Source organism: Erpetoichthys calabaricus, chromosome 3 (genome assembly GCF_900747795.2).
Source record: "Erpetoichthys calabaricus chromosome 3, fErpCal1.3, whole genome shotgun sequence".
Taxonomy (NCBI): Eukaryota; Metazoa; Chordata; class Cladistia; order Polypteriformes; family Polypteridae; genus Erpetoichthys; species Erpetoichthys calabaricus.
In genome coordinates this window covers 120,544,748-120,569,450 of record NC_041396.2, presented here as the reverse complement: position 1 = coordinate 120,569,450, position 24,703 = coordinate 120,544,748, and the positions used below count along the sequence as shown (strand labels likewise).

The window sequence follows — 24,703 nt, the reverse complement described above, 5'->3', positions numbered from 1 at the left end:
TTCTCTTTAAGAAAGGAAGATGTAATGATACTTGATTTAAACGATTCCATGTCTTGGTGGGTTTGCGTAGCTTATTGTCAATATCTTTACACCTGTTTTTAAGACTTATTGACTGAAACGGGCTTTCACGAAAAAAGTTACGGCTTTACTGGGAGCACTTTTCGTATCCACCACACAACGAAACCACCTCAGGATTCCAAATTAGGACTGGAGCGCAGAGCACCACAGTATTTTTATTTTTATTTTTTTTTAATTAAGGTGGCTGAGATTTGATAAGGTTCTTCCAAAGTTCGTTTTCATTCTCTGGATGAATTCATATAAAAGTTGTGATTGTTTCAATCATTTCTTCAAGCTTAACACACGTCACTGCAGTTCACCAGTTCTCCACTACTTTTCCACTCAGTGCTGTTAAAAACGATAAGAGAGATATAACTTATTTATACAACATTTATCAAAACTAATGTTACATTCATATAATTTATCTTTCCTAGTGCTGGTTTTATTCAACACCTGTAACCTTGCTTAAGATTTCCAAGTTAATGTCTGTTTTAAATTTGGGGTAGCCAGTTTCCCACTATAGATAATTAAGGTTAATGTTAGACAAAGGTACTTTGAGAATTAAGCTTTTTGTAATGTTAGCCTTATACAGTAATTCTGTTAGCTATAACATGTAATACTTTCAGTATTTATGTACGTTGCATGTTAACGTTGTAAACTTTATCACATTCTTGAACGGTTACAGCTCCAGTGCTACGTTCAGGTAAGGGTTGGGTGTTATAAGAGGACATTTTTCACTCAGTTTTGCTTCACCACTCCAGTAAGTTGTCAGTTTTCTGCTTCTCCACTAGTTTAATGTGCTTTGATAACGAACATGAAAGATAAGCAATGACATATACATAAAGCAATCAAGTATTTTTTCCATCTGAAGCTATCAGATTCACTTTGATTCCATATGTTATGATTTTACATTTTGTTTTCCTCATTCTTCATGGATCGATAAGCAACCATTATAGGTCTCCTCCCAATCCTCAAACTTCATGGATCGATAAGCAACCACTATTTGTCTCCTCACAAAAGCAGTTTAACTGTTAGTTGGTGGTATTAATCTGAATGATGAAAATGTCAGCCTAATGGCATTCTCAGTACAGTGAGTTTTTATAGATTTAAAAATCTTCTGATTTTCAAATGAGGGTATACCACTACATTAGTTTCTGATGGAGTGTTTTCTTCTGTTGGCAGGTCAGATCTCCATTGCAAATATAAGTTGTGTGTAAATACTCTCAGGTCTAGTCCACTGCTATTAAAACATTATAGACTATTGCACAGATACTTCTCTAGCATTAGTCCACTGCCATACGTCAATTAGTACACTGAAAACTCACTATAGAACATAAGGGTAGCACTGGTCAGAGTCAGATTCAAACTGTCATAGAGTCGGTAATTTGTTTGTTTGTTTGGTGGGGACCGCAAGAATGCATGCAGCCTTGGCCCGACTTACGAAATAACAGTATATAAATAAAGCTGTATATTAAATGAAACAAAAAATAAAGCAAACAAATAAACAACAAATCAAGAAATAGCTCTCCCTTTCCCCCACGACAATATCAAATATCAACACAATAATAAACATTAATAATATACACTTGCGACAAAGTACTTAACACAGTCTAAATGCAGTGGTAATGGATGAAATGGAATGTAGGAAAAAGTGACACTCCAGGGAACAGCTTTCTGTAAGTAATGTATCAAACAGTCCTATCAGTAGTCCTGATGCAGTGAGGGGTGATGAGATTTGGAAGCGCTCCCTCGATGACGCACGATCACCAATCCAACACTATACACACAATAGGCAGGCATAAGACAGTCCCATACATCCTTGCAAGTATGACGATCCAGGAAAGAAACAATATTCCATAGGTGGAATTGTAGACAAGACAGACAGGTGAACAGAAACACAAAAAACTGACTTCCTTTACTGTTTAGCTGGCATCCTTTTAAAGTTCCCACTGGCCCCTCTTCTCACCAGTAGCCCCTGTGCACTCTGCAGTCATCCAATTAAGGCAAAACTCACAGGGCAGTTGGGAAATGGATTCCTTTACTTTGTAGTACTGCTACAATATGCTCTTTGTGTTTGTTTCAAGAGCTTCACAAAATCTGTACTGAATCACCTCAGGAACCATTTAAAAGATCCTCAATCAGTGGTATCCCCATAAAAGGATTATAATTACGGTACTAACATCCATTCATCATTCAATTCATACAAAAGTACGGCACCCAGCTAATGTTCAAGTATATTTTTGTGATGATGTCTGAAAGCCAACTTAAATAACTATCACCTCTAGTTTTGAGGCCATAAGTAATTTTAAGGCCATTAGTAATTTTACTGGGGAGTGTCCAATACTGTGCAGAATAACAGAACAAGATTTCCATTGTGACCAAATTGAGAAGGCAAGTGAAACTTAACATAGTCTCTTTAATTCTGAAGACGTAGGTCACCCTTCATGTTTCAAACATAGCTACACGTGAAATAATTACACATTTGAATCAGGTATACACTTTGTCTCAACCACTGGTCAAAGAAACAGTAAAATATTGCAGAGGCATAGCCAACAGGTGGGGCCTATTCCCCCTTAGTGAACAGAGTGTGATTATCAGTGCAAGTGCACCCACTTGGTGAACTGATCATGAATTTTAGATCTTATGGGGTTGGAATCCCCCTTAGTGAATGCAGTTCAATCGTTAGAAGGGTAACCTGCTACGTGACCCAATGTGTAACCCACTACTATTATAAACAAATAGCACTAATGTTGGTTGAGAAACACTGCTTTAGAGTATGTTAGTAGTTTCTGTATGGCCACCAGTGAAGATTCCAGTCTAATGAAGTTAGACTACATTCAGTGCAAATTAAGTGACAAACAGGCAAACACAATGTCTTCTCCAAGTTTAGAGTTTGGCCTAAGCATCACTATGTTGAGCATTGTCCTGCTCTAATTAAGTACTTTGGGCCCTTACTGCACCTTTGGACTATGCAGTTTAAAGGAAAACATTGTTTTTTGGTTTTTTTTTTCTTTCCAAAAGAGCTGTTCATGACGCTCAAAACTTCAAAAACATTTTAAAGGCATTGGCAACCAGACATCAACATATGATGGAGTTTCATCTTAGTGCACCTTCATTTTTCAAACCCAAGATACAAACACTGTATCAACTTTGTCTCACTTTCGATATTAGCTGAAGCTGACATTGCCAAGGCATACATCATAGCACAAACAACTAATGACACAATTTATACCAGTTCATAAGTCACAGTTTGTGGCATCAATTATGTCAGCGGCATGTTTGTGCCAGTAGTAGTAAGTGTGGAGATGCCTAAATTTAGCTAATTTGCATAGATCTACCTGGTAAATAACAATGTCTCTTTTGTCCGTTGTGACTTTGACACAATAAGCAGAACATCTTCATTCCTATGAGCTGTCAGCCACAGACATTTCGTTGACTGTAAATCTGAATTCTAAGCTCAACAAAACAGTCACATTATCTGCTTACAAGACAGACGGTCACTTATTGTTAACTACAAAGAGGTTCACACTAAGCCCACTATGTGGTATGTTGTTTTAGTACAAGTGTGTGTGTTAGTGACATTCTATTTCAAGTGAAACTTCTTTGTCTTTTTTTATAGAGAAATGGCAGCTAATAACCGTTAAGTCTTGATACTTCATATTGTTGAAGAAAACCATGCTGAGAAAGAAAAACTCTGCTCCTGGGCAGCTCCTGTTGATAAATTGATCAAGATTTTAAAGGACCATTTGGAACTGGATGTTGATTTTAGCCTGTAATATAAAGAACAATCCAGTTTCTTTAAGGTAATAAAATCAAGCAGGATAAGAGTTTTATTAGACAATGACCTCACGTTAAGGAGAGCAACCTTGTTAGACATAGAAAAGCTCACTGTAGGGTGAACTTAGATGAGACTGCAAAGATTAGCACTGTTTACTCCCCTAGAACATACAGAGGAAAACTGTGCTGTGGTTTATAGGCCTCCTGTAATTACCCGATGCAGCTGTTTCTGAATTTTCTGATCTCTTGGCCGGTATTATGCTCTCCTATGGTAAAGTACTTATTATTGGTGATTTTAACATACACGTTTATTGACAATCTAAACCTTTGGTTAATGACTTTTCATCATTATTCAATTCATTTGATTTTATACAGCATATTAATGCCCCAACTCATTCTCTTGGTCACACCCTTGATCTTGTTCTTACAAGTGGTATTACAGTTAATAAAATTGATATATATGATGTTCCCTTTACTGATAATTTTTCTCTAATGATGGATTTTAATATTACTATTGATGTTGCCACTGCAAGCTGTGCTGCATGCTATTCTCGCTTTTTAAATTCTATTATATCTGATTTTAAAACCATATTTTCCAGTCTTGATCTACAAGGCCAGTGCGATAGTATTGATGATTCTATCTTAGCTTTACATTCATCATGTAAAACAGTTTTAGACTCAATTGCTCCCCTCAGAATTCACTGCAAAAAGGGAAGACCTGCTCCATGGCTTAATGACACTAAACGGCAGCTGTGCTTCGCCTGCAGGATTGCTGAATGGTAGTAGAAGAAAGACTGGCTAACTGTATCTAAGCAGATTTTTAGGGTTTCTCTGTTCAATTTTCAGGAGGCAGTTAAGAAATATAAACAAGATTACTAATTTAATGCAATTAATGTGGTTACTTAACACTAGAATTACCAGAGCCTACGGCCCACCTTAAATCCGTTCACACTTCTCCGCCAGCGTCTTCCTGTAAATGTGCCAATAAAGACAAGCAGCCGGTTATTCCATCCCCCCCACTGACTTAGAACGTGCACAAACTTCTCCCAGCTCATGCCTTGATTGATTATCTGGGAGTGAAGTGGAGTTTTAGAGTGGAAATACTAGATCGTTATTTGGAACACACGCATTTCATGTGTGTTCCGTTTCTACAATAATCTGTGTAAACACATTTTTAAAACAGAAATGTTTTTTATATTTTAGTAGTAAACGACAAAATGTAGGCATAAACTATCTAATGTATGAAGCCTGAAGTCCAAAGATCAAATAAACACTTTCACAAAAGGTTCAAGGAAAAGACAACAGCTTCCGTGGCGTAGCGGTAAGATTTGCTGACTTGTAATCAAGAGTCCCCGGTTCGATCCCGACTCACTCCTATATTTACCGTTTTCAGTAGTGAGCTGCTCTTATTGTTAATATTACACAGTACACACATACACTGGGTTTGCATCTGTAACACAGAGTGTACATGTATAGGACTTGTAAAAGTTACCTTTTTTTTTTCACTTTTATTCTCTCTAAATCACGATCATGATATATACTACCACCCCCTCACCCAAGGATCTGACGCTCTTAGTTTTTATTTGAAACTGGGAATAACTGGAGATGTGAGTGGTGTTTTAAGACAATGGAACTGGACATTCTCTCATCTGGAGGGATAAAAGCTGACACAATAACGCTGGCAAATCTGCCTTCTTCGTATCTCACCGTCACTCGATTTTTTTTTTTATTCAGTTTTATTGAGTGTTCCTGCTCATGCTGAATTAGTATGCACCTTATGGTCTATGATGTCAAAGAAAACAAAAAAACCAAAAAAACAGAGACATAGGTATATATGATATTTGGAATTATTCGTTTTATGACCTGTAGTACATTTTGGAAAACTTTGTGGCACAGATGCAACATTATTCATATTATTCATATTCATTCGCATAACATCTTGCGGTTTGCAATCAGTGACCGCATGTTTTTTTTCCCCGATCTTGCCAGTCCCAACATGTTGTTGTATGCTGTTTCTTTTGTACTCCAGGACATGCACAGGAAAGAACAGTACAAAGCAGTAAGTTCAGCACTATATGCAATCAGATTCAAATGTTAACAGTTCACACACACGCAAGGATCGTCCTTCCTACATTTACAACATGTGTACCTGTTACAATGTACAAACTTCTCTCTATGCTGTGGTTTCTATTACACACCTGAAAGAAAGAGACAATATATGTGAAAACATCATCATACTAATGCAATATTATTTGAAAGCGAACAGCATCAGATTGGGTGTGAATTTAGTCAGGAGGAGAGGAGGAAAGTAAAGAGAGTGGAACTAAGAGTAGGAACTTTGAATGTTGGCAGACTGGTAAGGGGAGAGAGTTAGCCAATATGATGGAGAGAAGGGGAGTAAGGCCAGGTGGATTGGAGGTAGATTCAAATTGTTCTATCATGGTGTGGATGGGAGGAGAAATGGGGTAGGAGTTATTCTGAAGGAACAGTATGTCAAGAGTGTTTTGGAGGTGAAAAGAGTGTCAGGGAGAGTAATGATTATGAAGCTGGAAATTGGAGGTGTGATGATGAATGTTGTTAGTGCATATGCACCGCAAGTTGGGTGTGCAATGGGTGAGAAAGAAGATTTTTGGAGTGAATTGGATTAAGTGATGAACAGTGTACCCAAGGGACAGAAAGTGGTGATTGCAGCAGATTTCAATGGGCATGTTGGTGAAGGGAACAGTGGAGACGATGAGGTGATGGGTAGGTATGGTGTCAAGGAGAGGAATGAAGAAGGTCAGAGGATAGTGGATTTTGCCAAAAGGATGGACATGGCTGTGGTGCATACATATTTTAAGAAGAGGGAGGAACATAGAGTTATGTACAAGAGTGGAGGAAGATGCACACAGGTACATTACATCCTATGCAGAAGAGTTGATCTGAAGGAGATTGAAGACTGCAAAGTGGTGGCAGTGGAAAGTGTAGTTAAGCAGCATAGAATGGTGGTCTGTAGGAATACGTTGGAGATCAAGAGGAGGAAGAGTGTGAGGGCAGAGCCAAGGATCAAATGGTGGAAGTTGAAAAAGGAAGGCTGTAAGGTTGAGTTTAAGGGAGATGGTAAGACAGGCACTGGGTGGCAGTGAAGAGTTACCAGACAGCTGGGAAACTACAGCAGATGTAGTAAGGCTGACAGCAAGAAGGGTGCATGGCGTGATATCTGGAAAGAGGAGGAAGGAAAAGGAAACCTGGTGGTGGAATGAGGAAATACAGGAGAGTATACAGAGGAAGAGGATGGCAAAGAAGAAGTGGGATAGTCAGAGAGATGCAGAAAGTAGATACGAGTACCAGGAGATAAGGCGCAAGGTGAAGAGAGTGGTGGCAAAGGCTAAAGAAAAGGCATATGATGAGTTGTATGAGAGGTTGGACACTAAGGAGGGAGAAAAGGACCTGTACCGATTGGCTAGACAGAGGGACCGAGCTGGGAAAGATGTGCAGCAGGTTAGGGTGATAAAGGATAAAGATAGAAATGTACTCACAAGCGAGGAGAGTGTGTTGAGCAGATGGAAAGAGTACTCTGACAGGCTGATGAATGAAGAGAACGAGACAGTGAAGAGGTTGGATGATGTGGAGATAGTGAATCAGGAAGTGCAATGGATTAGCAAGAAGGAAGTAAGGACAGCTATGAAGAGGATGATAAATGGAAAGGCCGTTGGTCCAGATGATATACCTATGGAATCATGGAGGTGTTTAGGAGAGTTGGCAGTGGAGTTTTTAACCAGATTGCTTAATAGAATCTTGGAAAGTGATAGGATGCCTGAGGAGTGGAGAAGTGTACTGTTGCCGATATTTAAGAATAAGGGGGATGTGCAGGACTGTAGTAACTATAGGGGGATAAAATTGATGAGCCACAGCATGAAGTTATTGGAAAGAGGAGTGGAAGCTAGGTTAACACTAGAATTACCAGAGTCTACGAAAAAGCTCATAGATCCGGCCCACCTTAAATCGCGTCTTAAATCCGTTCACACCTCTCCGCCAGGTCTTTTGTCCTTTAAATGTGCTGATAAAAGACAAGCTGCCAGCAGCCGGCTATTCCATCCCCCCTCCGACTTGAACGTGAACGCACTTTTCCCAGCTCATGTCTTGATTGATTATCTGGGAGTGAAGTGGAGTTTTAGAATGGAAATAATAGATCGTTATTTGGAACACACGCATTTCATGTGTGTACCGTTTCTACAGTAATCTGTGTAAACACATTGTTAAAGCAGAAACTTTTTCATATTTTAGTAATAAATGTTACAAAATGTAGGCATAAACTATAGAATGTATAAAGCCCGAGTTCCAAAGATCAAATAAACATTTTCACAAAAGCTTCAAGGACAATGCAACAGTTTCCGTGGCGTAGCGCGCTAAGATTCGCCTCTCAGAGCAAGTAGCTTTGCTGTGCCTCACAGACATGAGTTCAATTCCCCGCTGGGGACAAAGTGTTACTTCTTTTTAACCTCAAACGGACATAAAATTTATAAATTGGTATGCACTGTCAGTTAATGAGATCGTTATATTTTCATGTGGGATGCTCCTTTTAAAATATTTTTTTTTACAATTGAGACTGCAATTAACATGAACAACTGTCCTTATAACTTATTTTTTCAAGATCCATAACACACAGACAGACAGAGCACTGCGTAATAGAGATACAGACAGGCAGAGATATACAAACAAACAGGGAAGGCAACATGTTGATCTTTTTTTTCTTTCAGTACATGTGCGTTGTTCCTGCAGCACTGAATAAGCTCACGCGCTCTAATATCACCCCTCCCCCCGATCTGACTCTCTAACTAACAGCACAAGTACAGACACAAACCAAGTGCATGTGTGTATTGTATAATATTAACAAAAACACCAGCTTACTACTGAAAACGGCAAATATAGGAGTGAGTGGGGATCGAACCGGGACTCTTGATTACACTTGGTTCACGTTCTAAGTCGGAGGGGGGATGGAATAGCCGGCTGCTGGCAGCTTGTCTTTTATCAGCACATTTAGAGGACAAAAGATGCTGGCGGAGAGGTGTGAATGGATTTAAGAAGCGATTTAAGGTGGGCCGGATCTACGAGTTTTTTCATAGACTCTGGTAATTCTAGTGTTAAGAAGTGAGGTGATGATTAGTGAGCGGCAGTACAGTTTCATGCCAAGAAAGAGCACCACAGATGCAATGTTTGCTCTGAGGATGTTGATGGAGAAATTTAGAGAAGGCCAGAAGGAGTTGCATTGCGTCTTTGTAGACCTGGAGAAAGCATATGACAGGGTGCCTCCAGAGTAGCTGTGGTATTGTATGAGGAAGTCGGGGAGTGGCAGAGAAGTACATAAGAGTTGTTCAGGACATGTACGAGGGAAGTGTGACAGTGGTGAGGTCTGCGGTAGGAGTGATGGATGCATTCAAGTTGGAGGTGAGATTACATCAGGGATCAGCTCTGAGCCCTTTTTTATTTGCAATGGTGATGGACAGGTTGACAGACGAGATTAGACAGGAGTCCCCATGGACTATGATGTTTGCTGATGACATTGTGATCTGTAGTGATAGTAGGGAGCAGGTTGAGTAGACCCTGGAGAGGTGGAGATATGCTCTAGACAGGAGAGGAATGAAGGTCAGTAGGAACAAGACAGAATACATGTGTGTAAATGAGAGGGAGGTCAGTGGAATGGTGAGGATGCAGGGAGTAGAGTTGGCAAAGGTGGATGAGTTTAAATACTTGGGATCAACAATACAGAGTAATGGGGATTGTGGAAGAGAGGTGTCAGGAGTAATTTGTGACAGACAGGGTATCAGCAAGAGTGAAAGGGAAGGTCTACAGGATGGTAGCGAGACCAGCTATGTTATATGGGTTGGAGATGGTGGCACTGACCAGAAAGCAGGAGACAGAGCTGGAGGTAGCAGAGTTAAAGATGCTAAGATTTGCACTGGGTGTGACGAGGGTGGATAGGATTAGAAATAAGTACATTAGAGGGTCAGCTCAAGTTGGACAGTTGGGAGACAAACTCAGAGAGGCGAGATTACGTTGGTTTGAACATGTGCAGAGGAGAGATGCTCGGTATATTGGGAGAAGGATGCTAAGGATAGAGCTGCCAGGGAAGAGGAAAAGAGGAAGGCCTAAGCGAAGGTTTATGGATGTGGTGAGAGAGGACATACAGGTGATGGATGTAACAGAGCAAGATGCAGAGGACAGAAAGATATGGAAGAAGATGATCCGCTGTGGCAACCCCTAACGGAAGTAGCCGAAAGAAGAAGAACAAGAAGAAGACTTAACCCCATACAGAGATTGGATTAAATAATACTGTTCACTCATGCGAGCAGTTTCATTCTTTATCAGAAAAATCAATACTATCATTTTGGTATTCTTCCAATGGGTGATGTACTTCCTCTTGTTAATCATGAAATTGTTACAGAATCCTACGTTATTTCACTTTCACACCTCAAAAGTACTTTTGACACACTTATTGTCCTCTTGATGTTGTTCCACCACGCCTCTTACTGGAAGCTTTTGATATCTTGGGTCCAGCATTGTTGGCTATTATAAATGGTTCTAAAAGTGAGGAGGTTATGTCCTCATTTTTTTAAAAATGCAGTGGTGCAACCCTGTCTTAAAAAGGCACAATTAGATCCTGGTGTGTTGGCTAAATTTCGCCCGATTTCCTAATGGCTATTTTTGGCTAAGATGTTAGAAAGAATTATTTATAATCAATTGGTTGATGATCTTAACTCCAATAATTTATTTGAGATCTACCAGTCTGGCTTTATGTGTTATCATGGTGTTGTGACAGCCTTCCTGAAAGTATTTAATGACATCTCTCTTAATTACTGAATCATGTGGGGTAGCTTTCCTTGTCCTCCTAGACCTTTCTGTAGCTTCCGATACCATTGATCAATGAAATCTTGCTGTTACGGCTTAAAAGAGCTGCTCTTATCTGGTTTCCGGTCATATGTTACTGACAAGACACTTTTCATGTGTTCCTCAGGAATCCATTCTTGGTCCTATTTTATTTTCTATTTATCTTCATCCTATAGGAGCTGTTTTTAGGAAGTTTAATCTTTCTTTTCATTGTTATGCTAATGACATGCAAGTTGAATCGGCTGAACAATTGTGTTGTAAAACTAAAATCCTGGACGGCTGACAATTTTCTCCATCTTAATCAAAATAAAACAGAACTACCAAGAACTGGTCCTCCTGTCAAAGCTCAAATTGGTTTTGAACTCCTTGGCTCTTTTGCAGGCTTTTGCAAACCTCATGTTCGGAATCTTGGGGTTATTTTTGACAGTAACCTCTCTTTAGAGAAAGAGAGAACTTTTGACCACAGAGTTTGTTTTTTCCAGCTTCATCTTTCAGCCAAGGTTAAGCTTTTTTATCTCCTAGCAATCTTGAGAAAGTTACTAGTGCTTTATCTTTCCTCTGCTTGATTACTTCAACTCACTGTATTCTGGGATCAGCAAATCCCTGATATAAAGGTTGCAGTTGGTCTAGAATGCTACTGCCCATTTTTTGGTTGGTGCAAGAAAGTTTGATTCTGTATCTCCAATTTTAGTCTCTTTAATAATTCTTTACATTTATATAGCGCTTTTCTCACTACTCAAAGCGCTCTCCACACAGGGAGGACCCGGGAAGCGAACCCACAATCTCCTTACTGCAAAGCAGCAGCACTACCACTGCTTCTTTACACTGGCTGCCTGTTAGCTTTGAAATAGATTTTAAAATTTTGCTACTGGTTTTTAAAAGAAATGCATGGATATGCTCTCACCTATTTATTGTATCATTTGTTTTGTTTCAATTTAACTCTGGCTTGTATTGTGTTTTATTGTATTTTATTCTATTTATTTTACGTTTATTGTATTTTTTATTGTAAAGCACTTTGGCTACAGCATTACTCAAGAATTTGGAAAATTTTGAAGGGTTCACTAACTCTCGAGCAACACTGTAAATAAACGAGTCACCACAAAATGTGCTGTTCATATCTCATTTGCAGAAAAGGGCAGTTCAGTTGCTTCCACTCAAACACTCACAGATGTTTCATCTCCACAGTGTCTAAGCAGGTGGCCACTAGATTCTTTTACATTTTCCACATTTTCATTTATCATTAAACTAAGGCTCAGAGAAAGCAATGCTGACTTTGAAAAGAACAGAAAATGTCATATGCTGACCAGAGACCATGACATGACATGCTTCTTCCATATATAGTCTTAAGGCCTATCCAAGTGACAGAAAAACAGCACAGGTAGCAGTGGCCCTAGTTATCAAACATCCCTATCTGAAAGGAGATGACTCTCATGCAGGATGAAATGATTGGAAGAACAGTATCAAGTTCAAGATGCGTAATTGTTTTGCAGTGTAAAAGTGTCCTTGAAACAAGGTTGAACTTCTAAGGTTATTTTTTAAATTGGTGGACAAGCTAACCAATGTAACATCTACTCATCACTCATACTGTATCTCAAACACACAACATTGCGCAATATGACCAAGGGTGGTGACCTTAGCTTCAAAACAAAGCAAGCAAGAATACCTTTACCGACGCCTCCCCAAAATGCCTATATTTCAGAATATCTTGGCAAATGCCAGGGGCCACATTAAGAGCTGTACTCCTGCTGGAACTTACCAGATAAACTTTGAAAGGACTACACAAATCAAACAGAGTAAGAGAGGCTGTCAACCTCAACTTCAAAATACTGTAACTTAGCAGGGTCCCGAGAGATGCCCGTTTTATTCAGCTCCATCACCAATACTCCTGAAAGGGCTACAAAATTAAAACAAAAAGAGTTCACATATGAAGCAACATAAAAGACATGCTCTAACAAGGCCAGATTGCCACATTTGAAAGAGCTAAACAAATTATGAATCGCTTAAACAAGCACAAATGTATACTAAAGTGTAGTCCTTTCAGGGGGAAACACCTAGGGGCAGCAACAGGCCCTTGGCCACTATAAAGTTATTCTTGCTTGCTCTCTTTTGAAGTTAAAGTGACCAAGAATGGCCATACTGCTCAATTTGATTTGTGTGCTTGACATATGAGTGATGAGTAAATTTCATGGAGTGTACATGTAAATCAAAGCTAATAATTTATGCATTTCCAGTATTAACTTGTCCTCCAATAGAAAAAAAAAGTTAGATTTTAAAGTGCCTATCATAAACACTTATACTGCAAAACAGTAATTCGGGAAACGTTCGTGGAGAGAAAGACATCATGAAATCTCTGTCAAAGCTGGAAAGAGAAGTCAAAGCAGTCACCTCAGATATTAAAAGATAGAGACATGCTGAAGTTAATTTTTTACCTAATCTTCCACAAGCACAGAACACAGGCAGCCTTGAAACACTAAGACAGGAAATTGCAGAACAAGTTAAAAAAAAAATAAAAAATAAACCACAACCCTCATCATTAAAATGACTACAGACTGGGGTTACATGGTATACAAGCACAGGAAATACACTAAAAAAAATTTTAAAACAGTATGGAACGAGCATTTCAAGATTTTTGGAACTAGAAGTAAACACCTGCTTTCCCCTAAATCCTACAAATCCTTCTTGACACTTGCTATTACAGGTGTGGGAAAAAATGTCTCTTTGATAGACTTCACAAAACCAAGCTACACATTTCAATGTACTCTGAAGTTTGCAGGACCATACCCACATTGCTTCGATGTGATTTCTTAGCTATCAAGAGGCCAGTGATGAGTGGTTAAACGTGATGGATTAGAGCGATTTTAGAGTTCTCCATTATTTACTTTAGAACTGTAAAAATTTTAGTCCCAATCCAACACTACCAGACCACAATTGCCTTATGTCATTACATCACAGAGAACACAAGCCCCACTCATGAAGGCATTTCTTGAACTTTGGCCTATTGTACGAACTGAGTGTGTGAGGAGGACTTTATTTTATACATAATGTATTTTACTGTGTGAGTTACTCATTCCCAGTTGTCATGTTTTGTCAAATTAAAATACACAAAGACTTTGAGGGGATAATGAACCACAACCTGCCCAACAACATTTATGTATGCAGAGCTAAATTAGCAAACACCTCACTTTATGGCAATGTTTAGATAGACTGCATTAAACACAGGACAGATTGCAAATGCTATTGGTGACAAAGAGGTAAGAGAATTTAGGATATAATAAAAGGTGTAACTTGTTCATATGACATTGACAAAGTGTTTAAAGCAGTTATTATTTTTGTGTTGAAAGTTTTATTATAATGGCCAATACAGCTATAATAGTTTTTCATTCTCTTTTTAGGAACTACACTGTACATGATATCAACAATACGTGCATAACATTTCTTCATGATTTTCTGGTACTGCTACATTAGAAAACCTCATGATTTTTTTAGAACATACATGGCTAAGTTTTTCAGAAAGGTACCTGTCCCAAAACTGATAAGTCTTTGTCATTTACTTACCTGGAATACTTAATCCAAAAATGCTAAAAAAAAAAAAAAAAAAAAAAAAAAAAAAAAAAATATTAACTTTTTCCTTGGGGATGACTGGCAGTGATTTAATGAGCAACAAACAATGTCAAAGTTGGCCTTACAAATTCACTAAAAAATACTGACACATTTCCACTTCTGGAAAAAAGTTCTTATATTCATGAGTGTGTCACCACAAGAAAGATGGTACATTTGATTGAAATGTGCAGCAAACTCAATAACATGTTTATTAATGAGTGAGGTTTTTTATTCAGCTATTGACTTCATAGGACACCTGGCCAATACTTCACAACATACCATTTTCTAAACTCGCTTAATCCTGATCAACAGGGTTACAATTGTCTGGAGCAAGCAAGCATACGACTCAAGGCAAGAACAACCCCTGGACAGAGTACCAGCCCATTTCAGGTTGAACACAGTCACACATGTACACACACCATTCTTCTTCTTAAAATTAAAATATTATTATCATGTATTGATATAAAATATTATTTTAGTGACAAATACATGTATTTTTTGACATATCAATCATATAGCTGGGTACCTGCAGTTTGAATTATGCAACATGAGAAGTTTGAGAATGTTGTAAGTATGTTTTGTTGTTGTTAGCTCTCTTAAATAAAAAAACAAAATAAATAAAACCATTATTATACAAGCCCTGCCTACAATGAAAAATGGTTCTGATTTCCGGACTATGCATTTTCTTGCAATCATAAATAAACCAATTATAAAGTTTTACTACATGAAACTTTTTTTTTTTTTTTAATTGTACACTCAGACACAATTTCTCACTTTTATTGCCTACAGGATTATCTAGAAGCAGTTGATCTTTGTGATGCCAGTGATCCGATTCATTACTTCCCAGGGAAAATCTCAATCATTGTTGAAAGTCATGTACTAACCAACCACTGCCAGCTCCTTGCTGCTTTTTTAGTATTGCCTAGGACTTCCTATTTTTAACTCTGGGCAACCACACTAAAAACTTGCAAAGCCCAATAGACTACCAGATGTTTCAGATTTTTAGTCTATGCAATATTTTTCTAATCAAAAACATTTTGATAAAAAAATACCCAATTGTTCATGTACGATGTTAACTTTGTTGTCATTTTCAAAGACAACTGCTTATAGTGTGCCAGACTACAGTAACCACCTTTGAGTTTATACTCAAAGGGCAGCACAGCAAAAGTGGCACCAGATGCAGAGAAATGCACTAGTTCTCACCTTGCACTGCACACCGATTTTTTTTTTTTACACTGTGATATGACCATAGCATTATGTAGCATAAATGGTGAATTTCTAGGACAGGCTGCTTATGTGGGTGCCACAATGATGAATGAAGAGATGAATATAATGCAACAGGTCATCAACACGCAAAAATATTATGTATAGCAGATAAGGCGAATGCTAACCTAAAGAGATTCTTTCAGTATTTTACTAGTAAAAGAACAGTCAAGGAGGAGGTAAACTGCATCAGGTATAGTAAAGGGGAATTAAAAAATACAGACAGTGAAATAGCAGATGCTCTAAATTTGCATTTTTCTGTGGGAGAAGTACTGCTTAAATTAAATACGCTGAAATCGAACTAATCACCAGGACCAGATAATAGTTATCCTTGAATTCTTAAGGAAGTTAGTAAGTACATATACAACCTCTTTATGTATATTTTTATGAAGTCACTGTGCAAATTCTGAAGGACTGGAAAATGGCAAATATTATCCCATTATATAAAAAGGGTGACCACTCAGATCCAAGCAACTATAAGCCAGTAAGCTTAACTTACATCCCAGGAAAGTTAACGGAAGGAATTATTAAGGATAAGATTGAGTAACATGGCAAGTACAGGAGCTTTACTGAACAGTCAGCATGGGTTCAGAGGGAAGTCATGTTTTCCCAACATGCTGGAATTTCGTGAAGAAGCAACAAAAAGGTATGATCAAAGTGGAGCATATGATACTATTTATCTTGACTTTCAGAAAGCATTTGATAAGGTGCCACATGAGAGGTTGGGCATAAAACTAAAAGAAGTGGGAGTTCAGGGTGATGTTTGTAGAGGTGTACAAAGTTGACTTAGACACAGCAAGAAGAGGGTTGTGTTGCAAGGAACCTTATCAGAACTGGATGATGTTAACAGTAGTGTTCCACAGGGGACAGTGCTAGGGCCGCTGCTATTTTTAATACATATATAAAGGATTTGGATAGGAATAGAAGTAACAAGCCGGTTAAATTTGCAGATGATACCAAGCTAGGTGGATTGGCAGATAATCTAGAATCCGTTGAATCATTACAGAGGGTTTATATTACATTACAATTGGATTGCATACAGGTTTGGGCAGATTTGTGGCAGATTAAATTTAATTCAATAAACGTAAAGTATTACACATAGGAAGTAAAAATCTTAGGTTTGAAAATATAAAGACAGATCTGAAAAACGAAAGTACACTTTATGAGAAAGATTTAAGAGTCGTCGTGGACTCGACACTATTAACTTCCAGTGTTCATAAGTTATTAAGAAGGCTAACAGAATGTTAAGTTATGTTGTACATTGTGAAGAGTGGGTGGCACGGTGGCGCAGTGGGTAGCTCTGCTGCCGCGCAGTTAGGAGACCCGGGTTCGCTTTGCATGTTCTCCCCGTGTCTGTGTGGGTTTCCTCCAGGTACTCCGGTTTCCTCCCACAGTCCAAAGACATGCAGGTTAGGTGCATTGGTGATTCTAAATTGTCCCTAGTGTGTGCTTGGTGTGTGGGTGTGTGTATGTGCGCAACCTGCGGTGGGCTGGCACCCTGCCCAGGGTTTGTTTCCTGCCTTGCACCCTGTGTTGGCTGGGATTGGCTCCAGCAGACTCGTGGCCCTGTATTTAGGATATAGCGGGTTGAATAATGGATGGATAGATGGATAATGGATGGATGGATGGATGTGAAGAGTACAAGTCCGAAGAGGTTATGCTCAAGCTTTATAATGCATTGGTGAGGCCTCCTCTGGAATTGCTTTGGTTTCCAGACCACAAAAAGAACATAGGAAAGCTAGGAAAATTAGAGCGACTAGGCTGATTCCAGGGCTACAGGGGTTGAATTATGAGGAACGATTAAAAGAGCTGTGCCTTTCCAGTTCAAGCAAAAGATTAATAGGATACCTGATTGAAGTGATTAAAACTATAAGGGGAATTAGTAGAATGGATTGACACTATTATTTTAAAATTAGTTCATCAAGAACACAGGTAGACAGTTGGAAACTTGTTAAGGGTAAATTTTGCACAAGTATAAGGAGGCTTTTCTTCACACAGAGAATAATAGACACATGATGAATTAAGTTACCAAGTAGTGTAGTAGACAATAGCCTTCAGGGAATTTTAAAAGAAATGACAGCATTAGCTTAAAGCAACTGGGACAGTGAGGGTAAGAATGGCAAAAGTGAATCATATCTGCTTGTAGTTTACTGCGATATAAATAAGGTTATAATTAATGTAAACTTTGTTACAAATTTTAAAAGAAAACAAAAATGAAGAGAGGACAAGGAAAGTTGTTCCATTACTGCTTCAATACCAGTTACAAGTGAAAGGAATCATAATTACAAGCAATATTACAGGAAGAAAACAATAAATACATTCAAATGATGGAAGAACTTTTTTGCGGCTTAAATATGGAGGATATTCTGCAAACTAATGATGATTGCAGGGAGGAGAACCAATGTGGAGTTATTTAATCAAACATATATTTTGGAAACAAAAATGTACAATGATGCAGCAGGTAACTCTTATCAACTGACAGGGCTTAGTACTGTACAGCTGAGAAAATTACCTAAAATAATTATCAGCTTGTAGATCACATGTGATGGTCTGAATGTTCCAACAATGCTCCTGTCACACGTTTCAAGCGTTCGGCCTTAGGAAATGGACATTAACCTTTGGAAATAAGAGGTGTATAACCTATTACAGAAAGATCTTGCCTTATGTAGTCACAGAAAAGGCATGAGATGAATCTTATAAAAAAAATAAATATGATGCTCTCCATTAACAATGTGTACTCTGGGCTCCTAACAAGTATACTGGAGGTTGTGAAAATGCTTCTTACTATTAGCACAAAAACTGCAGAGTGTGAACTTACCACTTCAGGACTAAACCTCATCTTTAATAACATGAGGATCCTCTTAATTGACCAAGCATTTCAAATTTTAATGCAGCTGTATTTGCAGATCACCCACTGTGGTCAACTAAAGGTATATTACCCTGTAAAGGACATACTGCACCTCTGAATAACCCTGAAAGTCAAATAGATTATATTTTTGATAGTGAAACTAATTGATGGGGGCTAAATTAGGACTGAGAACAAAATCTGAGAACGCAATATTAATGCTGTATTTAAGATAATTTCTGATACAATATCTCAGTGAAATATTTTTAAGACCTTGGCTGGCTAGTCTGTCTGGCATAATTATTAAATTATAAGGCACAATTATTGTACTTCTAAGTTTTACTGGTTTTCAGATGATTAATAAAATACCTTCATAACACAGTATAAAAATCTAAAACTCTATTTACACTTACTGCATTAAGCTTGTGCATTAGCCACTATGCAATTGGTGCACCGATATTGTCATAGTCAATAGGGGGCAGTGTTGGGTAAATGTCACATACCCAACAATTTCACACCAGAGGAATTGAATTGTTTACATGACTGCTCAGATGGCTATACGCAATGATATTCTAATGATGGAAGAAGAGTTTGGCCTGTTATTGTTACCTTTAAGATGGGGGGAAAAAGGTGGAGTGATCATTGTTTTACTTTGTCTAGTGCTATTTGCAATTTCCCACCTTGAATTTGTCATCTTCTCACACTTTGAAGTATCAGAGAAAGGAATCACATAGGTGCATAGATCTCCTCACTTCTGCCACTAGCCTCTCCTTGAAATTTGCTATTTTGTATACACACTGTTGTGTGTGCATCGCCATGCAGTCAGGAAAAATTCTGTGCAAAGCAAAATCTCAGCATACCCAAGATACACATGCCTCCAGATGTGACATCATTTTTGTTATATGGCCTTTGCAATCAGCACCTATTCATCAAGTGCAAACCAGGCTTAAGGCTCTTAAAACAGCAACCTTCAACCCATATGCATAACTAAGACATGAACAATCTTGCCACTAGAGACAAAGGACTTATACGGTCTCTGTCAATGTTGGTGTTATTGGGTTATTTTGTCAGTGAGTTGCATAAAGCTGTGAGGTATATTGATAAGACAACCATAAATCAATAGAAAAGATGCAATACCAATACAGTTTCCAATCGTGATTTTAAAAGGTCTCTTGGTGCATGCAATAATACAGGCTAAGTTCAGGTTTTCTTGGTCTGTCAGTATCTTGCTAGGTACCCTAATATACATTAAAGGTTTTTGTTTCGTCCACTTCTACAAAACCTTTGCCCAAAGAAACAATCTTATGTTATCATTTTATAAGTAAAAGAAAGCTTCCCAGAATCAAAAGGCAGTTTGTCAAGCAATGGTTTTACTATGTGCCACACACCCCAGTGAACTACCAGTTTAGAAGCATTACTTTTATGAGTGTAGGTGTAAAAACAAATGCAGATTGCCTACAATAAAATCTGCTTAAACAGTAGTTATACAACAGATACACATATGGTTTTTTAGAGTAATCAGCACACCTTTTGTTTCCTCAAAAACACAGTTTAAGGCTAGCTAGATTTGATAATATTTGTAACAGGTATCTTTAAACTACAGGGATTGAGGCTTTCAGACCATATGCATTTGGGCAAACGTACCCGTAATGCTTGACCTGCCCATCCTTACAACTGCTATTTTAAAAATTTTACATTAAAAATGTCAAGGCAAATAAACTCATTTTAAAATATAAACAGTATCACGGAATAGACATTGGTCATCCTGCACAGTTCACTACTCCTTCTCTATCATCCTGGCATCCTGGCATACAGTACAGAGACATCAACAATCATAACTTTAGATACCCTGAGGTTAAATGGTACCCAAGAGTTGCTCACCATCATTATAAACATAACTGCAGTAGTGTTCCACCATTTGTTGCGTTTTTTTTTTTGGCAATATATTTATTTATTGTTGCTGGATTTATTTTTAACAGTCTGACCTGTCACAATATTGCTGCCAGACTATAACAGAAATTCAATTAAGAATCACATTGTAATGCGTACACATTACAACAAACGTAAACACAACTCCAAAAAGAAGCAAGGGCTGCACACTGTAAAAGTATTAAAGCTTTCCAAGAATGAATTAAACTGTCAATCCTAACAAATACTACCACTCACAAGAAATGTAATCTTTGTCTACTGCTTGCTACCATGTTAAGCTTGAAAAACAATCTGAGTTGGAATTATTAACAGGATACACAGGCTGGCCTAAAGCCATTAGCACCCCAGGTAAGGCATACCATGTCTAATTACAAAACTGCAGTTTTCTAGGACAAGGTTGTTGCATATTCCCTTTCTTATTTCAAAACTCACTGCTTTCCATTCAATCGTGTGAGGAGTTCTACCCCTAGGATGTCTAAATAGGCATTGTTAAGGATGAATTATCTGTTGTTATGTCCATTTCCTCTATATTCTGAAATCAAAATCACAGGTTCTTTTGACTGCCCCTCCTCACTTTGCCTTTTACCAATGGCTCTTTAAAACCTTGGCAAACGGTCATCAGCCAATTTCAGGGCTACACAGCACAAGAATTTACAGGATCTGATAAAAGATAAAATGTGTGAATATCATAGTTATATTGAAGAATAAAAATATTTTCTACTGTAATAAAAAACAATACTACTGTTTGAAATAATATTTCCTGTCAATTACTGCGTTTGTTCCCATCTTCACAAAAGTGGAGTGCTGTGGCCTCCGGTCTCATTATCCAGGGACAAATATTGTTTCTACAGAATAATGTGTATTTTCTACTTTCTTTTTAAAATTTGTTGTCTCACTTGTGTTAAATCTTTATAGACATACGTTTATACTTTGATTTTTCTAAATTTGAAAATATTTAAACATGATTTCATGTGTGCTTATCACAAATTTGCACATGGCTAGTTCAAACATGAGGGCAACATAACCTGTGACATAATGCATGCAATTTAAAACTAACATCATATGTATAGTTGTTTTATGATTTTTTTTTTATGTAATACACACATGGCTTATAGTTAAATGATATTAAAACAATTTAAGAAAAGTAGTAACCACTTCTTAGGTAAAAATTGAAAAGTACGATCTGATTGTCCTAAACACAGGCGTTGAGAAGGTCTCGGGAATACAAAACTTTTAAACTGTGATTTTTTTTTTTTTTTTTTAAATAAGGACCCTGCTACAATAATTCTTCACAGTGCATTACATACACAATAATTACCAAAAAAATAAAAACAATTAAAAGCAATGTCTCTGAAAGATCGTTTCAAAAATAAGAGTTTACTTTGCTCTATGATACCATATATCTAAATATTTAGCTAACTATTACATAAATTCTTTAAAAATATAGAATGTAAATTACCGGATGAAGGTAGTCTTTCCAGTGGAGTACTGGCCTACCAGCAAAACCATGGGCTTGTTGTCAAAGTCTGCATCTTCTAAAGCAGGTGAATGGAATTCGTGAAATTTGTAATGCTCCTCCAAGGGCAGCAGTTTGGTCTTGTAGAGCTTCTTGAGACCATCGCTGACTGTTTGAAACACTTCGGGATCCTTTTTCCTCCGATCATCATTACCCAACCAACTGAACATGATTACGTATATATATATATATATATTTATATATTAAACGGCCGAATTGATACAGTGATAATTCAAATTCTTTTTTTATAGGAAGTTGGTGAAAAGTAACAGTAACAGAATAAAAAGCCGACAAATAAAAGCAAACAGTGACTTAAGTGAAATAATTCGCAGCAGATCCTTTTATCAAAAGTGACAATCCTCCACCCAGTGTAACCTTTCTCTATGTTTAAAGAAACAGCTTTCCGATTTTAAGACGCAGTATCATACAAAACGTGAGCTCTTCATTGAAATAATCGAGGCAGGAATCCATGTACTTAAACACTATTATTTATATAAAGGCTTTTCCGTTGCGGACAATATTGTAAATGAAACAAATAAATATAATTACGCAGATAATAAACAGGAAAACTATAGATGTGCAAAGCGTCACAGTACTACACAAATCTCAAACGGACTACAGATTTCCTATCATTCTGCCTGCTGATGATTTAAATGCAAGTTTTCAGGAACCAAAGGACAGGAAATAACCAACTCCTGGCACATGCAACCGCATATGAAATCAAAGAAGTGAAGTCAAGAAAGGTGGTGCGACGTTAGGAGGAAGAGGCAGTCGTTGAAAGTCTTCCGGTTTTGTGACGATTGCTTGTACAGTCAGTGCATAATACTAGTGTACCGGAATGAGGTTAACGCCATCTGGTGGTTACAAATAAAGCACTTCTGTGAGACGCCAACCAATCATTCATTTTCATCCGCCATAAATTTTCCCTGGATCTTACATTCCGCAGAACTAAGATGTGTTACTAACAATGAAATACTACGATAGGCAGTCTTTTTTATAGAGTGGCATAAATGAGAATTTTCCGGCACTGAACTACGAGTCTTTTCTGAAAACAAAACAATCAGCTAGAAGGTCATCGCCTCCCATGACGCCGACTAAATAATACTGCGCCCACCAGAGTTAAGGAATATTTAACAAGGTTAACGCGCAGTGATTTGGTCCATTAAATACTTCAAGGTTAGACTCCAGAAGAGGTTTTTCTGGTCCAGTACAGTTGTGGCAGGCAGCCTAACGTGAAGGACGTGCTGGGTAGAGTAATTCACCTGGGCCATTTTGCATTTCCACGTCTGTAATGACACACACCACCCCGTTTAATTCCTGCTGAGGTGTGCAAACATAGGAAACGAAGTACTGCATAGTGGTTAAAATAAAAAGAATGGATTATCCACTATTTGGTGTTTGCTTTTGACATTTTACAAGTAAGTGGAGCAATTCAAGAAAGCACATCGGACTTGTACAGAGTTAGCATTATAATTCGCTTGTTAATTAGCAATGTTGCGCTAAGAAATAGTTCATTTTGAGAGATTAAGAAATGAATGATTCAATATAATTTTATAAACATCCATACCTATATCTGAGCATTTGGGATTTATGAACATTTTCCCTATATATGTAAAGGCGTTCTTCTACACATCCAAAAGCAGGATAAAAGAGTGGAAATGTGCCATGTATTGAAATGTCTGATTAATTCCTGCCTTGGCCATGATGTTGTTTGCCTAAAAAATGGAGTGAGCATGCAAACTGAAATAGTGACAGGAGCAAAAATCTATCCCATGTCTGTCAAGTTCATCACTAATCACTGCACTACCTGATTTCACATCAAGAGACCTAAAAAAACAAGATATAAATGTGCCACAGTTGATTTTACAAAATGCTGTCTAAGATATTGACGGTAATGTAATTCATAGGAAACAGGCTGAATGAAGACTTGTGTATGTGTAAGTGCTACTTAAGATGTTCTCATTTATGAAGTTGCTTCTTTATTTCCAAAACTATTCAAACTGGAAAGAAGGAAATGACTATATTAAAAGTATCACCATTAAAAATATCACTCAAAGTACAATATAATTTACTATGTAATCATAATTATTAAAGTACAGAGAAAATGTGTGATAATAAATGACTGTTAAGAAAAAGAGAATGAATGTTTAAAATTTATTTTTGTATTAAATGAATGCAATAAGATGGTTCCTTTGACTCTTGCTGTTGAGCTCAGTGCCCTCCATGAGCCTGAATTAGACTCGGTGAGTTCAGTGATTGGTGCATGATGGGAAAAGTTTATGCATTTAATTATATTATGTATGTTACATTACATTACTCCCATTTGTTAAATACCACTATATACTGTATATTACAAGTCTATTTCACTGAGGTACAATAAAAGAGACACCTAACATTATCAAACATACTTAATCCAATTCAGGGTTAAAAATAAAAGATCAGTAGAAGTTTATTTGTTGTTCCTGAATAAGCATTCTAAACAGAGGCAGAAATGTAGTCAACATTAAATGCAGTCCAGCTGTCCCAAAATGTAAAATGGTCACAAAACAACTAGCATGATTTTGCATTAGTCAGTGCTGCTATATTGGGTATTTAGCAGCCTGTGCTTGAATCTCACACCAAATTGCCATTTTATTTGGTGCTTGCACATTCTCCCTATGCCTCCAGGTATTCAATTTCCCTCACATCTTATCAATGTATATTAGTTTGGTTAGTTAGCAATTCTAATTTGGCACAGTGAAGATGTGAGCTTTGGAAACCAGTCCATTTTTTTGTTTCTTGCCTTGCACATAATGCTTATTGATATTCTCTGGTCCCTTACAAACCTTTTTTTAGAGTTTGAGAATGCA

The 24,703-nt window shown here is 37.6% G+C and overlaps 1 protein-coding gene across 1 annotated transcript in view; it reads right to left on the bottom strand.

The window, feature by feature from the left end:
* The window catches only part of LOC114648343 (EH domain-containing protein 3), a 90,995-nt gene extending 68,382 nt beyond the window's left edge, over positions 1-22,613 (bottom strand). The window contains exon 1 of the mRNA XM_028797329.2: positions 21,798-22,613. Coding sequence (XP_028653162.2) covers positions 21,798-22,024 — 227 coding nt within the window. The 5' untranslated portion in view covers positions 22,025-22,613. The remainder of the gene's footprint in view (positions 1-21,797) is intronic.
* Positions 22,614-24,703: the final 2,090 nt, after the last annotated feature.